Consider the following 14949-nt stretch of genomic DNA (forward strand, 5'->3'; position numbering starts at 1 on the left):
CATTTAATATATATATATATATATGTGTGTGTGTGTTTGTGTGTGTGTGTGTGATATAACAGTAATTCTAAGACACCATGATAATATACTATAATAGTAATGCAAAGTAAAGCCGTATAGGAATAATAATTTTATTTATTTATTTTTGCAAAGTATATAAGAATAATGCCAAATATAAAACATTAACAACATTTTCTTTTTTTTTTTTCTTTTTTTTTTTTTGTTATTTGATAAACTGGGACTTGTAATGGGCTATCCGCAGGGAACCTAAACAAAACTAATTATTAATAAATAGGCCCATTAATTTAACAGACCAGCACTTATTCTAATAGGCCCGCTTACTTTATTGATTTATTTTTTAAATGTGGCCTTCATTTTTATTTATTTATTTATTTATTATTTTTTTGGTGGGGGAGGGGTTGAAAGTTGCCAGCGTTGTTTGGGATAGCATTTTATATTAGTGCTGTTTTTTCCTTAACTGAAAAATAAATAAATAAAGAATATATATATATATATTAGTGTTCTTTTGGGTGAAAAAAAAAAAATATATATATATATATATATTGATATACATTAGTGTTATGATTAAATTGATAACACCAATATATAGCACAGTTATTTTAACAAATCGTATTAATAACACAGACCAATTCCAAAATTTTAAAATGTTCTTAGAAGAAATGGTTCACCAAAAGTACTTTAATTAACAAACCTTATAAAATTATGCTAAAAAAACATTGAATCTGTCACAAAAAGAACAGATAAGATCCCCTTGGCAAAAAACCAAAGCTCCGAAATCCCAACACATTTCATTCATGCAAACACAAATAGCCAAAATGGCCGTTTCTTTCCCTGGATCCCAAAATAAGAATAAAAATAAAAAAAGAAAAAGAAAATAGGGATTAGAAAATAATAAACAAGTAGTGAAAAAGTTGAGCCACCCATTTGGCACACTACCACTAGGATCTCTACGTGGGTAGCCTTCATGGGTAAGTTAGCGTACCTGTGTAAAAAACAGGGGCTTACTCCGGAAGAAAAAAACCCACACAACGTACACTTGGGGGAGGCAACAGTTTTCGTGGGCGTTAAGGCAGAGAGTCTGAGTTTCAAAACAGTACGGCTTTCGTTCTCTCTTGCTTTATTTATTTTATTTTCTGATTTCTCTGTAAAACCCTTCAGTTGTGCTCGAGGTAATTCCTGAACCAACCAAAAAAAAAAAAAAAAAGTTTTTAAAGTGAGAGAGAAGTGAACAAATGGGCTTGTCTTTCAAGGTTTCAAAAAGGGGTACTAGGTACAGACCAAAGCCGCTTCAGATTGAAGAAGACGACGATGATGGAAGTGGGTCGCTTGCTAATCAATCTCAGAACGAGAAGCAGAAGGTTGACGAGGTAATGATCAAAGTTTTTATTTTTTATTTTTTTATTTTATTTTATCAGCCAAAAACCCTCTTTTGAAATATCATTCTGTGCTTATTACTACTGTTTGATTAATGGATTTCTTATTATTAAATAAATAATAATAATAAAAGAAACCCATTAATTTTTTTTTTATTTATTATTTTTTTTCTGTTGATACGTTGGAAAGGGAGATTTTAGCACCATGTTTTGAACTGAAAGACCTGAGGTTATTTGATCATTGCCTGGCTGTCTCAATGTCTCAATGGCCCGATTAATGGGTTTCTTTGGCACCACATCTTTATGATTGTGTTCTTGGGGTTTGTCAAGTTAATGGGTTTTTGTTTGGATGGAATTTGGCTACGTTGTTGATACAAATTATGGATTTTTTTTTCATATTTTAGTTAATGGTGCACTGAGGACTATCGGTTTTTTTTTTTTTTTTTTTTTTTTTAAAATTATAGATAATATAATTTTTTTTTTTTAATGTTATTTTTATACTTATTGTTTACGTTTGCGTTTTGGCGTCCTATATTGGAAGCGATTGTTAACTAGTTGATAACAGGAGTCCTAGTGAAAGATTAAGATGGCTACCGAATAATACCCTGTATTGGCCCTTTTTCAATTCTTGACTTTGGTTTCAACTTTCAAGAATGGCTAATATTAAGCACGACTTGTTTATTTAATCTATTATATGAAGATAAGCAAGTAGAATTTTGCCTTTCCTTTTCTTTCTTGAAAAATGGCTCATTTTTTTGTAAAAATGTGATTTGCTTACGATTGCGACTTGGAGCTCTACTGGAAGAATAAGATAACTATCCAATACCCTTAATTATTGAGTTGGTTTGTAAAAAATTAGTTTGAAGGTTTCTTATCAGTTTGTTCATATAAGTTATTAGATATTATTTTGAACATTCTTTTTTATGCCTTAAGTTTGTGGAAGGCCATTTCTTTGTTTTCAATATCTAATTGACTGTGAAAAATACTATTATTTTTTTTATTTTTTATTTTTACATACCTGTTACTACTCAAAAAAAGAAGTTCAGTTGTGAGATTTCAAACATTCGATGTTCTTATAGGTTGTGATTTAGTACTGTTGAGCTTTAGGAGCTTAAAATCTAGAATTTTTTTTTTTGGTCGGACTAATTTACTGGTCTGTTGAAAAAGCAGCTGCTTTTGTGTAGGGAAATTATGCTGGCTTAGATGATAAGGCTACTGATCATTCAAATGATTTAGCCAAATCTCAACCATTCTCAATTTCTGACAGAGATGGTAATGCAAAAGATGCATATTATGTATATACTAGGTGCTTTTATCAGGAGCCCTTAATTTTTGACAATTCCCTTTTTATGCAGATCTTGATGTCTCCTTTTCACTTAATTTATTTCCAAATGGCTTTTCTGTTGGAAAAGTTACTGAGGTTAGCAATCACTATCAGTTGGAACTTCAAAAGTTACATTTGTTGGCATTTTTTGAAGTATAATATGATATAAACTCCTTTAACTGACAATTTGCATGATACCTTATGCTGTTTAGTCGTTCAATGATGCACCAGAGCAATTGCATCCATATGATAGGGCATCGGAAACACTTTTCTCTGTAAGTATGTCAATATATTGTAAACGTAATGTCAAATTTTCATTTATGTTGGTTGCTGTGTTAGGTGCAGAAGTTAGAACTTGCTTATTTCATAGATCAATCAAATGATTAAAAAGAATGATTTGCTCTTTTACTTTTTTTTTTTTTTTTTTTTTTTTTTGTTTTTTTTGTTTTTTTTGTTTTTTTTGTGGGAAAATGCTGCAACTTTTGCAAACCTATTTTTTTGCTTCATCAAGTGAATGTACTTTACACATTGTTGCAGTTAGCTTATCAGAACACTACAATTGCTTTGTTTTTTCCAGTGAAAGTAAATCTAAATCTAAAACATTTTTGCACAGTTTGGGAGGGGATAACATAGGTAGTATTCATGGAAGAAGAGGAAGATTGAAGCGTCCTTCTCTCTCTTGAATATGCACACTTTCAAATGAAAATGAAAAAGAAAACAAGAGGAAGTAACAAAATGGTAGAATTGCCTAGCTTTTTGAGTTAATTAAATCTTAATTCAGCATGGTGCATTTGTTTGACTTGAAATGCTAATGTCATTTTACTGAATTCATTTTACATTTGTTGGTTTTAGGAGGCTGCTCTACTGCCAATAAATTTCTTCAGAGAATATTTTTAGTTATTTTATTTGGCTAATATTTATAAGGAAATGGTTACTTCTTGAACAAGTTATCAGCAGGGGAATAGAAGTTTTTCATCATTTCTAAAACTCATCATCAAGGAAAGGTTTTCCATTCTACTGATGAATGGCATTGATTTACCGGTTACATATCTTCAGACTTTAGCAATGGCTATTGACAAATTCAATCATTTATTTTCCTGTTCAGAGTCAACAAGCATGATAATTGGTACACATTGTGTTGTTTGAATGTTGCTTGTTACAGCAATGCAAATTTGTCCAATAGTTTGTTTATTTACTGATTGAATAGTGAACAATATTAATTATTTGTTGGGGTTATTTCACATTAATTATGAGAATAAGTCTTAGTGGTTATTAGTCTTTCTCAAAACAATTCCTTTGTGCTCAGAAGTAAGTTGCAGTTTCGAGCAATTGTACTGCTATGTTCACCTTTTCCTGGTTATTTGCAATAGGCAATCGAGTATGGCTGGTTACCTGGAGATATGTTTGATGACCTACCCAATAAATACATCAATGGATCAATTCTTTGTCAGGCGAGATTGTGTTTTGCATTAGTAAAAGGAACTAGCTTCCATAATGAGCCACTTAAAAAAATTTGAGTTTCACTTTACCAGTAAGATGATTTTCTTGCAGATTCGAGATTACCGCAAGTGTTCATTCGAGAAAGGAGGTACCAGTGCTATTGATAATTCTCCCCTTGTGCATCGGGTGCCCTTGCATATGTGTATGGAAAATGTTGTCAAGGACATCCTGTCAATCTCAAATGATTCTTGGACATACAAAGATATATTGGTCGGTGAAGTTAAATACTAAGCAATTTGAATGTCCCTTAGATTCCATGTCATACTTAATAGTGAAGAAATCATACTGATTCCCTTGTATCATCTCAGGAAGTTGAATCCCGCATTCTCAGGGCTTTACAACCTGATCTTCATCTGAATCCTGAGCCATTGCACCACAGACACAATGGAGAACCCCTGATAAAAAAGGTACTACTTAGTCACTGTGTTTTGTTATATTTTGAAAAGTTTTATATGGTATGCAAGCTGTTAGAGTTCAATCTTCACATTTTTGCAACGTTGTAATTATATTATTAATTACAAAATTATGACTAGACTTTCTGAATTGTGTAATTGGAAAAACAAGGTTGGAATGATAACATCTGTTTTTTTCGCATCTATGTTCTTTAGCATTTTCCTGTACAAATTCATAATTCTTTCTTAAGCATTGCCAATTGCTAGATTTGTTTTTATCTTACATCCAAATCTGGATCTTTCTATGCACCGAGCCTTGAATAGATTTGAAGTTAGGGTTCCATTATGGGATATTGATCAATCGTCTCTTTTTCAGCGTGCATACGTTCTACTATAATTTTTGGTAAATTGAGCAGGTAAATTTGGGAATTTCTTGGAGCTGGAAACAGGAAAAGCGGAGTATTATGCTAGCTGCTAACCTAGAGTCCAGCAACTCACCTCATGTAAACCCCATTCCAGTTACTTGTGCCACCCAGGACTCTGGTCTTGTGTATAAAGACAGGGGAATTATGTGTGTAAAGGACAACACTCCAAGCTCAGTGCTTAATAGAGAAAACAACATTGTACGGGAGACAAACTCACAGTCCAAACCTTTGACATTTCCGTCGAATTATCACTTAGTAGAGAGTCGCAACCTATCTGCTTTGACAGCGTTGTCCACATCCAATTGTGTGTCTGTAGCTAAACAAAGTTTTAGTAAGTCTACTGGTGATCTGAGAAAGCCCAGTTCTTCAGTCCTTGTTGATTTGGGACAATGTGGTAAACTAGTGACTGAAGGGCCTCCTATCAAGAGACCAAAACAAGAGCCTTTAGACTTCTGTTACCAGCGGTTTGCTGCTGGAGGACAAAGTGAAATCAATTCTGGACCTCATCTTCCGTGGCAGAACAATCTCTTACATCAGCAACTTGAAGTTGAAAACGCCCTGCGTGAAAGATTTCAAGACAAAGTATATCCCTCACCATCGGTGAAAAATTGTCAACCTGAAATTCTTGAAGGTATCTCAAAAATACAGGCTGGATGGGCCACTTCTAACCTGGATCTACAGACTGCTAAAACTTGTTTTCCCAGTTCAGATGTTAGGAATATAAATAATAACTGCTTTCTGATGGACAAGAGACTTGGTCCTTCCGATTGTCTACCAACACAAGAGCAACAATCACCACCTTTGTTAAAGACAAATAACCCTCTGTCCAATACATTACTAAACAACAAGGGTCAGCCAGTCGACCGGAATTTAAGAAATGGAAGTGTTAATAGGAGGAGGAAAGATTTGGAGAATCCTCAATTTAGAACTGATGAAAAAAGTGCATCAGCAAGTTCTCGAAACATTAATTCTTTGCCAAGAAGTGGTTCTGATAAAGAAAAATGGAAAATAACTTTTTGTCCTAAAGGCTCCAGTACAAATATAGTTGATTCAAGTGCTAGCATAAGCAAGGTTGATGTAGCCAGGACAAAGGGTGTCACAATGGGAATTCATCATTCTCCCCAAACTTTGGAAATTAAGAGCAATTCCCTCTCCCAAAGATTTCTGAAGATTGAAGCGGTGACTCAGAGGTAAATAGATGGTTAAAAAGTCTAACATGTTGTTTATTTATTTATTGTTTTTATACATATTTTTTTCATGATTATAACGTATAAACTTGATCTTTCTTGAATTCAGGTATAACATGAATAACAAGGAGCCTAAATTGGATAAACTTGTGGCAAGCAAACCATTTTTCCACATAACTTCACTTCTTGCTTCCCATTTCTCAAGTTGTGAGGATAATGGAAGGTCACAGGATTCTACCATGGATAAAGTTTCTTTCTCTAAGCACTTTAATGGAAGAAGGCTTAATGTCCATAACTCTAGGGTTTTGACATTTGTGCATCAAGAGCCTCATGTCCCTCAAGGTATGGAACTGATTCTGTTTTTCCTTCTAAGGTATGTATTTTTACTTTCCCTTCTTCAGTGATACCTTTCTTCACTGCTGAATTATTTCATGCCACCCAGGAACTCCTGCAGATGATAGCGAGGCTCAGATTAGACTGGTCATATCAGAGAAGCTTTCCAAAGAATTGATGGAAGCAACTGTGATTTATGGAAATGAAGAAGATATTAATTCCATTGTTGTGCCTCTCCTACCAATCTTACAAAGTGCTGTAAGTTGCCATTTGCTATCAGACAAAGTTCCATTTCTGAAATCTAATTTAAAATTCTCATGGTTTATTCTTTTTACAAATTCCTTTCATCTTCCATGATATTTAATTATTTATTTTCTTTGTTAAATCGTCTTAGGATTTCATTTATTTTATTAGGTTTATGTAGGTAATTTAAATTTCATTCCTAGATTATTAGATACCATAACTCATGACTCATAAATTTGCTAGTTCTACATTACTTTCTTGACAGTTTCCTGAACTGTATTCCCCTGTCTCTTTTCTTTTTTCCTCAATTTTTCAACTATTTCCATTAAAATTCTCATAATCGATTTTTGCTCTTTTCATTTATCAATTTAACATCATTTTTTTTTCACTCACTCTCTCTCTCTCTCTCTCTCTCTCTTTTGGTGAGAATAAGTTCTAATTTTAGTCTTTTGCTGTTACTCTGTTCTTTATGTAAAAATAGTTTAGGAAAAAGTAATATTGGTTACGTTTGCTCATATATGTATAGCTAATTGGCAAAGACTTAGATTCTTATAATACTGGACTGCTATATGCTCAGAAGGTTATATATATGTTACTATTTTTGTGTTGTTCCAAGTATTGCTGCTATGTTTTGTTGGAAGCATCGACTTCTTGCTTGTACTGCACGATATTCTGCTAAACTGTTAGCGCATTCTGTATTATTTTCTCGTCATTGAACATATTTTTCTGATATCTGTGTTGACAGCATATGGCGGACCTTTTTGCTGCTCAGTTCACTTCACTGGTACGTTAATTACATAATGGATTTGTTATAGAATTAATTCTGGTTCGTTTAGGGCAATGTTTTGAGTTTTCTCTTTGTGTAGATGGTGCGAGAAGGATACCGCCTAGCCAGTGATCAACTAGAATCTGTGCCTCTCAATAGTTATGGTGGCTCTAGCAGTCAACTGCAAAATGTTATTAGGACAGCCACTCCATCAACTGGGACAGTTCAATTACCTTTGTCAACTTTGAATCCAGGGTCATCACATGTAATGCTTAGCCAAAGTACTAACAGCATGTCAGCTCATAACTTCATGCAATTGCTATCACAGACCACTTTCTCTGGGAGCAAATTACTACCTGCAGGGAATGCACTGTCAGCTTCATATTTTTCAAGATATTTTTTGTCTAAACCACAGCTTGACATGGCTGCACAAGTTAGTTCTCTTCCACCTCATTGGCAGCAGATTCTGAGTAAAGATGCAAATTTTCAGTTTCAGTTGCAGCAAAAGCAGAGACAACAACTTATGCAGAGAAAGACGACAATGGGAGAATTGACCGCAGGTGGTTTGGGTGCATTTCATCTTGGTTGTGGAAACCAGGGTCTTAGAAATTTTAGTCTGGGTTCCATAGATAATGATACAGCCACAATGGGCTCCAGACCGAAGGTATTGGAAAAACACACACCTTGGATAGGAAATGCAGGTCAATCAAACAATCTTGGCAGCAATACAGGGAGTATAAATGACAGTAATTATCTTCTTGGTCTGAATTCAAATAGTAGTACAACTTTGCCAGAAGCGAGAGCAGTAGAAGGCCAAGTGTTAGCCTTGCCAAGTGGAATGCCGAGAAATGCCAGTGTATTTCTGATGGACAGCCCAAATTTTCGAGAAATATCTTCTACCTTAGGCAACAAGCAACGACAATGCCTAGATATACACCAGAAGAAAATGCAGAGCCCACAGCTACAAATGCATCAACAGCAGCAGGAATTGAGATCCCCAATCCAGCATCCGGAAGCAATTGGCTTTGCTAAGCTTGTTGGTTCAGCTTCAAGTCAAGTTAGCGCTCAACGTACTAATCGACATGGACTGAACTGTATATCAGCTTTAGAGGAGAAAAGTATTGGGAAGATGATGGCAGATCAAAGAAGTCCTGAGCTTTAGCTTGCAGATGTTTGGGTCAAAGAATGAGTAATACTGTGTAGTAGCAAAACATAGGCTGAAGGAGATGTAAATATCTGAAAGTGTTCAAAAGGTATACTACAGCCATTTTGTGTTTGTTTCTTTTTGTCAAAAACCATCAAAGAAAATCATGTTTAGCAGGATAGTTTTGTTTTGTTGGCAAAAGCGAGAATGTTTTGAATGTGTATGTCAAGGTTATGACAATTTCAGTTCCTGTCTGTAAATGTGCAAAATGGTAAAGTTTGATGGAAAGCTTCTCTTCTGTCTATTTATCCAATATCCAATTCACTGCACTTTTGAATTGCGAGAATGGCATATTTGCACTGCTCTTTCCCTAGTGTTAATCTGTGTAAGTGATTGATTCTGAGCTACAGGTTGTGAATTCTGAAACATTAAAGACAGAATTTCAACTAAATATCAATAGGCGTATAGATATAGGAGGGGGAAAAAAAAAAAAAAAAAAAAAAAAACCAAAATTATTATTATATCTGTGAAAAAAAAGCCTCATTTTCTAATTTATAGATGACATTATTTTATTTTATTTTTGACTACATAAAGGACTTGAATTAATTAGTATAAAAATATATATAAAAAAAAATAGTAGAAAATATGAGAGAGCAAAACATAGGGTAGTAAAAGTGTTTTTTATTTTTATTTTTTTTCTATTTTTTCTCTATTTTTGGACAAGGATTTGTGACAAAATTTCTGGGAAGCAATTAAACTCGTCCACGTAATCATCTATGGATTCTAAGGTTGTTAAACAAAAATAACAATAATAATAACCGTCCTAATTAAAAGCGGATAAGTCTTCGACTGTCCACGTCAGAAAGAAGAAAACGTCCCAAGAGCCAAGAATCAAATCCACAGCCTCCACGTCAGCAGATGACCGGAAACCCAAAGTGGGACCCACATTACACGTCATCCAAATCGAGCTCGACATCCTCCACCATCAGCACCACCAAAAGCCCAAAACCCAAACCCTAACCTGCGGCACAAACTTCCACTGTACTCCTTCTTCTTCTTCTTCCTCAAATTCCCGAAACCCTAATTCCAATAATTCTCCGACCTTAGTCAATTTCTATACCTAGAAATCCGATTCTCTTCCACTATCAAACTGCAGAACCATGTCGGTAGATGGTTCTCTGGACCGAAGAAAGCAACCTCCTCCGGCACAGAGCGCCGGCAACGGGAACGGCGTCGTTCAGCCTGGTGTGGGACAGTACGCGGCGAACAGGCTGAGGCTGAATCCGAACAAGGATCACAAGCCGGACAACTATGAGGACCTGCAATTGGAGTTCAGTCCGTTGTTGTTCAGCTCGCTCGAGCAGTACCTACCTCCGACCATGCTTAAGGTCTCACGTGACGTCAAGCTCCAGTACATGAGGCACATCCTGCTCCGCTACTCTCCCGAGGGTGAACGTCTACGTGTGAGTATAAAATACACAACAGCTCTGCTTTTGTATGTACGTTTTGTATGTGATTTTGATAAATGCCGTGTTCCTCTCCGTTTGGATGCTTAGAAAATGATAGAAAAAGGATGAATAGGGGGAGATGAAATAGAAAGTTCTGAAATTCGTGTGCAATGAGTCTTGAAGACCGAAAGGCGTCAAATGTTGACTTTGGTCTGGTTAAAATTGGCACACCGAAAGGCGTCAAATATTGACTTTGGTCTGGTTAAAATTGGCACACCGAAAGGCGTCAAATATTGACTTTGGTCTGGTTAAAATTGGCACTTTTTCTATAACGAATATAAGAAATAGCTCTTTCTGTCCATATTTGATCTGTGGGTAAGATTCTATTTCTGCATTAACCTAGGAAACATTGAACTTGAATAGAAATCATCTTCTTCTTCTTCTTCTTTTTAGTTGTAAAGATCTGAGGCTATTCCAACGCTCTGTAAGAATTTTGAGTGTGTAAATTTTACAGTAACCATTTATGCTTTGGTTTCCAAGGAAACGTAGGAAAATAAGAAGATATAAATTGAGCATTGTGTTAGGCTATTTCTCCATTCTCTGTGTGTATGTGTGGGAAATCGATGTTTATTGTTTTTCCTTTTTCAAATAAACAGGTTCAAAGACATAGGGAATACAGGCAGAAGATCATATCAAATTACCAGGTGCGTCGTTATGGTGAATGCTTGAATGGGAGTTCTCCTAAGTAAAAGTGGTGTGAAATATTGAATATTGATCCTTAAAATTTCCTGACATGGTGTTGTGTGGTATGGTTGATAAAAGACCTTAAGTTTTATGACTATGAGTTCTTGTTTGGATCTGCCAACAATAATATCAAACCATGCAGGGTTTCCTCTTCTTCTTTGGAATTTAAACAAATATTACCTTGACTGACTTGATATTGGTTTACTTTGTAATTGTTCCCTCCTCTTTATAGCCTCTATACAGGGAACTTTATACAATGCACGCTGCAAACTTCTTTGTCCCCTCATTTCTCAAAGCACTTAGTGATAATACAGAGGAGAGTTTTAGAAATATAATGGTTGAACCCGCTCCAGGAATTTACACATTCGAAATGCTTCAGCCAAATTTCTGTGAAATGTTGTTAACCGAGGTATTGTCCTTTCTTCTTGTCATCTTGCTTTCAGTTTTCTTTCCCCTTGTATATTAGTATCATTTATTTTCTTATCAGGTTCTGATTGCTTAGGTGGAAAACTTTGAAAGATGGGTTCATGAGACAAAATTCAGAATCATGCGACCAAACACAATGAACAAATATGGTGCTGTTCTTGATGACTTTGGCCTTGAAACCATGCTTGAGAAGTTACTGGATGACTTTATACGTCCAATTTCCAGAGGTAATATAAAAATTTATTAGTTACAGGATTATGTAAAAATTTGTCAGTTACAAGATTATGTTCATTAATATATAAGATACGTTAAAACCCAAGTTAAGGCTTGTACTAATTTTTCATTTGTTTTTATGTAGTTTTCTTTCCTGAAGTAGGTGGATCGACGTTGGATTCTCATCATGGTTTTGTTGTTGAATATGGAATTGATAGGGATGTTGAGCTTGGTAGGTGCTCACATACAACCTTCTGAAAATGTTCCTTATTTTCTTCAATTGTTGTATTGAAAAGCTTTACTTGAGCATGCTGAAATAAAGTTGCAAGAAGCCATGAGCAATTATTTCAATTTAACAGGAGTTTAATGGCCTGTGTTAATTTAGATAGTGTAACTTGTATCCTCCCAAATATTTATAATAGTTTTAGTTGGTTTATACCATAAAAAGAAAAGGTTTTTATTTTATTTTTTTATTTTGGAAGCCTTTGCCTAGTTGGTCTATTAGTTGTACTTGACTCTAGATTGAATAAGTCACCTTTTTTCTGTTTACTTGACTTCATTTTGGACATGTTTCTTATAATTACAAGCAACTATTGAATACTTGTTTGAAGTTAACAGGAGTATAGGGCCTAAAGATGATTTATATATGATTTATGTATTAGAAGAGAGCATAATAATTTAACTCTAGTGTTCCTTTTTCCTTCCTCAAATTTTCTTTTGAACTGATCCATTTGTGAAATGAGTTCTGCATCAATTGTTCGTTTCAATTTCTCTGTCCAGAAGTTACAGTCCAGTTTGTACATAACAAGACATTTCATTTTCAGGGATAGGCTTCTGTTGTCTTCTTCTTCTTCTTCTTCTTAACTGATTACTTTGTTCAGTGAGCACATATTAATTGATCTTCTGTACTGAATCCTTAATTCCATAGATTATAGTACTGAACCTTTTTTAAAATTTGTAAATAAGAAGTTACGATGCTCACATGTAGTGTCAGTTTCATAGTTAGGCATATATAGTTTCATTTTATATAGTTTTTAATTTGGTGCATTTTCAATAATTAATGTGAAGTGAATTTCAATTCACCATGCTTATTCTACATGTTTCATTACAGATTGTACTTTAAGCTTTCCTCTTTCCTTAAAGTTATGGCCTCATAAGCTTCTATGAAAGCTCAACAGCTTCATTTTTGCAGGTTTCCATGTGGATGACTCGGAAGTTACCTTGAATGTTTGTTTGGGTAGACAATTCTCTGGTGGAGAATTGTTTTTCCGAGGCGTCCGCTGTGATAAACATGTCAATTCAGAAACTCAATCAGAGGTATATTAAGTTTTAAGATCAATTCCTTTTAATGCTTTAAGGCAATACTTTATATTTGTATATTAATCTTTATGCTCTTAAATATCTTCAGATTTTGCTTTAAAATTCATGAGAAATATATCAGCTACCTTGAATATGTCACTGGGGTAAACTATTTTCTGCTAGGAAATTGATTTATTGGACTTTTATGTGATAAGCATGTTAATTAGGAGAGAATCCAAGTTATACAATTTTTAATCAATTATTTTTTAGTACACTTATTTAATTTGACTCCAGAACTCGCAATGATGATATTTTTCTTTGGGAAACAATCCCCCGCAGCCCCCCCGCCGCGGCCGGGGGTCTCCCCTGTATTTTTATTAGTGAATTTACTCTGAACAGTAGACTAATAATTATATGAAGCGCAGGGAAAAAAAAAGACATTATTCTAAACTTCCTTTGCCAGTTACCATTATTAATATTTTTAAAAATGGATTTGACACCTTTTTTTTTTTTTTTTTTTTTTTCTGTTTTCTTATTATACTTTATAGGAAATTTTGGATTACTCTCATGCCCTGGGACGTGCGGTTCTTCATCGTGGTCGCCATCGGCATGGTGCTAGAGCCACAACAGCTGGGCGCCGGGTCAACTTGCTCTTGTGGTGTCGAAGGTACTTTTCTTTCTCACATTTTTCCTCATAGAAATGTAAGAAATCTAGTCCAGAACTTAATAAGATCTTGCAAATGTCTCCTGAAGGTGTACCATGTAAAGTAGCTCCTCCATGTGAAGAAGATATTCAATATTATATAAAATTTGTTTTTAATTTGAATATTAGTTTGATATTGGTTATGGTATGTGAGGAAATATTAGAAAATGATGCTTCAGAGGACTGGCTTCAGAATGAAAGTTCTCAAGGTTTGTATACGGAGGATAGTTTTTCAATAGTCTGTCCCAGTCTTTCTCTACTGATCATGCAAAGGGCAGAATGAATGCTATGAATAACAGTTCTCAAGAAAAAACTCGATAGCAGTACTTCTAAAAACTTGATTCTAAGAAGAGCAAAAATCATTCTAAAAACTTGATTCTATGGTTCCTTTTAGTTTTCTATGCGGTATGCTTAATCGTTGCTTTACAACAAATTAGGCCATCTAGAGCCTTATCCCTTCAGGCTGGTTCCTGACAAGCCCACCAGTTTCTGCATTCTTCAACTGTTCTATTGCTAAAAAATCTACGGCCCTTCTTCTTTTTCTTCTTCTGGATTAACAATTATTTTGGTACTTGTGTAATTATAAGCCCAAAGCTCTAGTAAATAGATTTTTTTTCAAGTTAGTTACTAGTATCAAACATCTAGCATTTTGTTGCCTGTACTTTTGGCACCATTTCCATTGCATTTCTTATTTTCTATTGTGTGCGGGTTATAATAGTTATAAATTGATTATTCAGTTTGCGTTTACAATCTTCTTGTAGTTCTGTATATAGAGAGCTGAGGAAATATCAGAAAGATTGTTCTAGCTGGTGTGGAGAGTGCCAGCGTGAGAAGAAAGAAAGGCAGCGTCTATCAATTGCTGCCACCAAAATGGTATGATATGCTTAATAATATTATGATTAACAGAGAAAAATCTAAAGGCCTTTTGTTTTTTTTTTTTTCTTTACCTCTATTTTAAAATTTGGTGTCTGATTTGTTCAGGAATTACTGAAGAGGGATGGAAAAGCTACCACTTGAGCTTGTTTTCTGTATGCAAGTTTTTTGCTTGTGAAGCTGTAAATTTTACGACATCTCAGCTTTTACCAACAAATAGGAGGTTCTTTTTCTTTCTTTTTTAATTTTTTTTTTAAATTTTTTTATTTTCAGGTTTTTTATTGTTCTGTAGTATATTTATTATGTAGCAAGTAATTTGTTGGTAATACATGAAGGTTGTCTACCATGCTTCCATCTTCTTGTAACTTGTAAGGTAGTTGTACATTCAGATCCCTTTTAGAGTAAATCTGATCCCTGCTTACTTGAACTTCAACTAATGTCAATACAACTTTCATGCCATGCCAGCGATATGATTATTGAATGTATTTGCATTCAATTTGTTTTTAAGCCAATGAAAGTAAACCTTTTAACCTTA

At 34.5% G+C, this 14949-nt stretch overlaps 2 protein-coding genes across 8 annotated transcripts; both read left to right on the top strand.

Annotated features, from left to right (window-relative positions):
• Positions 1-849: 849 nt before the first annotated feature.
• On the top strand, positions 850-9010 carry LOC107413354 (protein PHYTOCHROME-DEPENDENT LATE-FLOWERING). 7 transcript variants are annotated; one of them, XM_048462258.2, is made up of 13 exons: positions 850-1114; positions 1272-1388; positions 2579-2666; positions 2750-2814; positions 2931-2993; positions 4089-4169; positions 4270-4428; positions 4527-4625; positions 5027-6225; positions 6332-6564; positions 6677-6813; positions 7544-7582; positions 7665-9010. In XM_048462258.2, exons 1-13 carry the CDS (start codon positions 986-988, stop codon positions 8724-8726), a joined length of 3471 nt encoding a protein of 1156 aa, XP_048318215.1. In that variant the 5' UTR covers positions 850-985; the 3' UTR covers positions 8727-9010. The 7 variants fall into 7 exon arrangements, with proteins under 7 accessions (XP_048318215.1, XP_048318216.1, XP_048318214.1 ...); XM_048462257.2 differs by having other exon boundaries at positions 855-1114; positions 6665-6813; XM_048462259.2 differs by lacking the exon at positions 4089-4169 and having other exon boundaries at positions 854-1114; positions 6665-6813.
• Positions 9011-9360: 350 nt separating this feature from the next.
• LOC107413324 (2-oxoglutarate and iron-dependent oxygenase domain-containing protein CP2) lies at positions 9361-14949 on the top strand. The gene is made up of 9 exons (XM_016021235.4): positions 9361-10171; positions 10813-10860; positions 11133-11309; positions 11403-11553; positions 11685-11771; positions 12732-12856; positions 13387-13505; positions 14303-14414; positions 14523-14949. The coding sequence occupies exons 1-9, from the start codon at positions 9869-9871 to the stop codon at positions 14556-14558; spliced, it is 1158 nt and encodes a 385-aa protein (XP_015876721.2). The 5' UTR covers positions 9361-9868; the 3' UTR covers positions 14559-14949.

The sequence above is a fragment of the Ziziphus jujuba genome, chromosome 12 (assembly GCF_031755915.1).
Source record: "Ziziphus jujuba cultivar Dongzao chromosome 12, ASM3175591v1".
Lineage (NCBI taxonomy): Eukaryota > Viridiplantae > Streptophyta > Magnoliopsida > Rosales > Rhamnaceae > Ziziphus > Ziziphus jujuba.

What these genes read in the sequence shown, in the direction of transcription:
- LOC107413354 (XM_048462257.2), top strand. Translation starts at nt 986, where the DNA reads ATGGGTAAGTTAGCGTACCTGTGTAAAAAACAGGGGCTTACTCCGGAA. An exon ending in CATCGGAAACACTTTTCTCT is followed by an intron (nt 2,994 to 4,088) that starts GTAAGTATGTCA and finishes TATTTGCAATAG; the next exon opens with GCAATCGAGTATGGCTGGTT. An exon ending in AGAGCCTCATGTCCCTCAAG is followed by an intron (nt 6,565 to 6,664) that starts GTATGGAACTGA and finishes CATGCCACCCAG; the next exon opens with GAACTCCTGCAGATGATAGC.
- LOC107413324 (XM_016021235.4), top strand. Translation starts at nt 9,869, where the DNA reads ATGTCGGTAGATGGTTCTCTGGACCGAAGAAAGCAACCTCCTCCGGCA. An exon ending in TATACGTCCAATTTCCAGAG is followed by an intron (nt 11,554 to 11,684) that starts GTAATATAAAAA and finishes GTTTTTATGTAG; the next exon opens with TTTTCTTTCCTGAAGTAGGT. An exon ending in ATTCAGAAACTCAATCAGAG is followed by an intron (nt 12,857 to 13,386) that starts GTATATTAAGTT and finishes TATACTTTATAG; the next exon opens with GAAATTTTGGATTACTCTCA.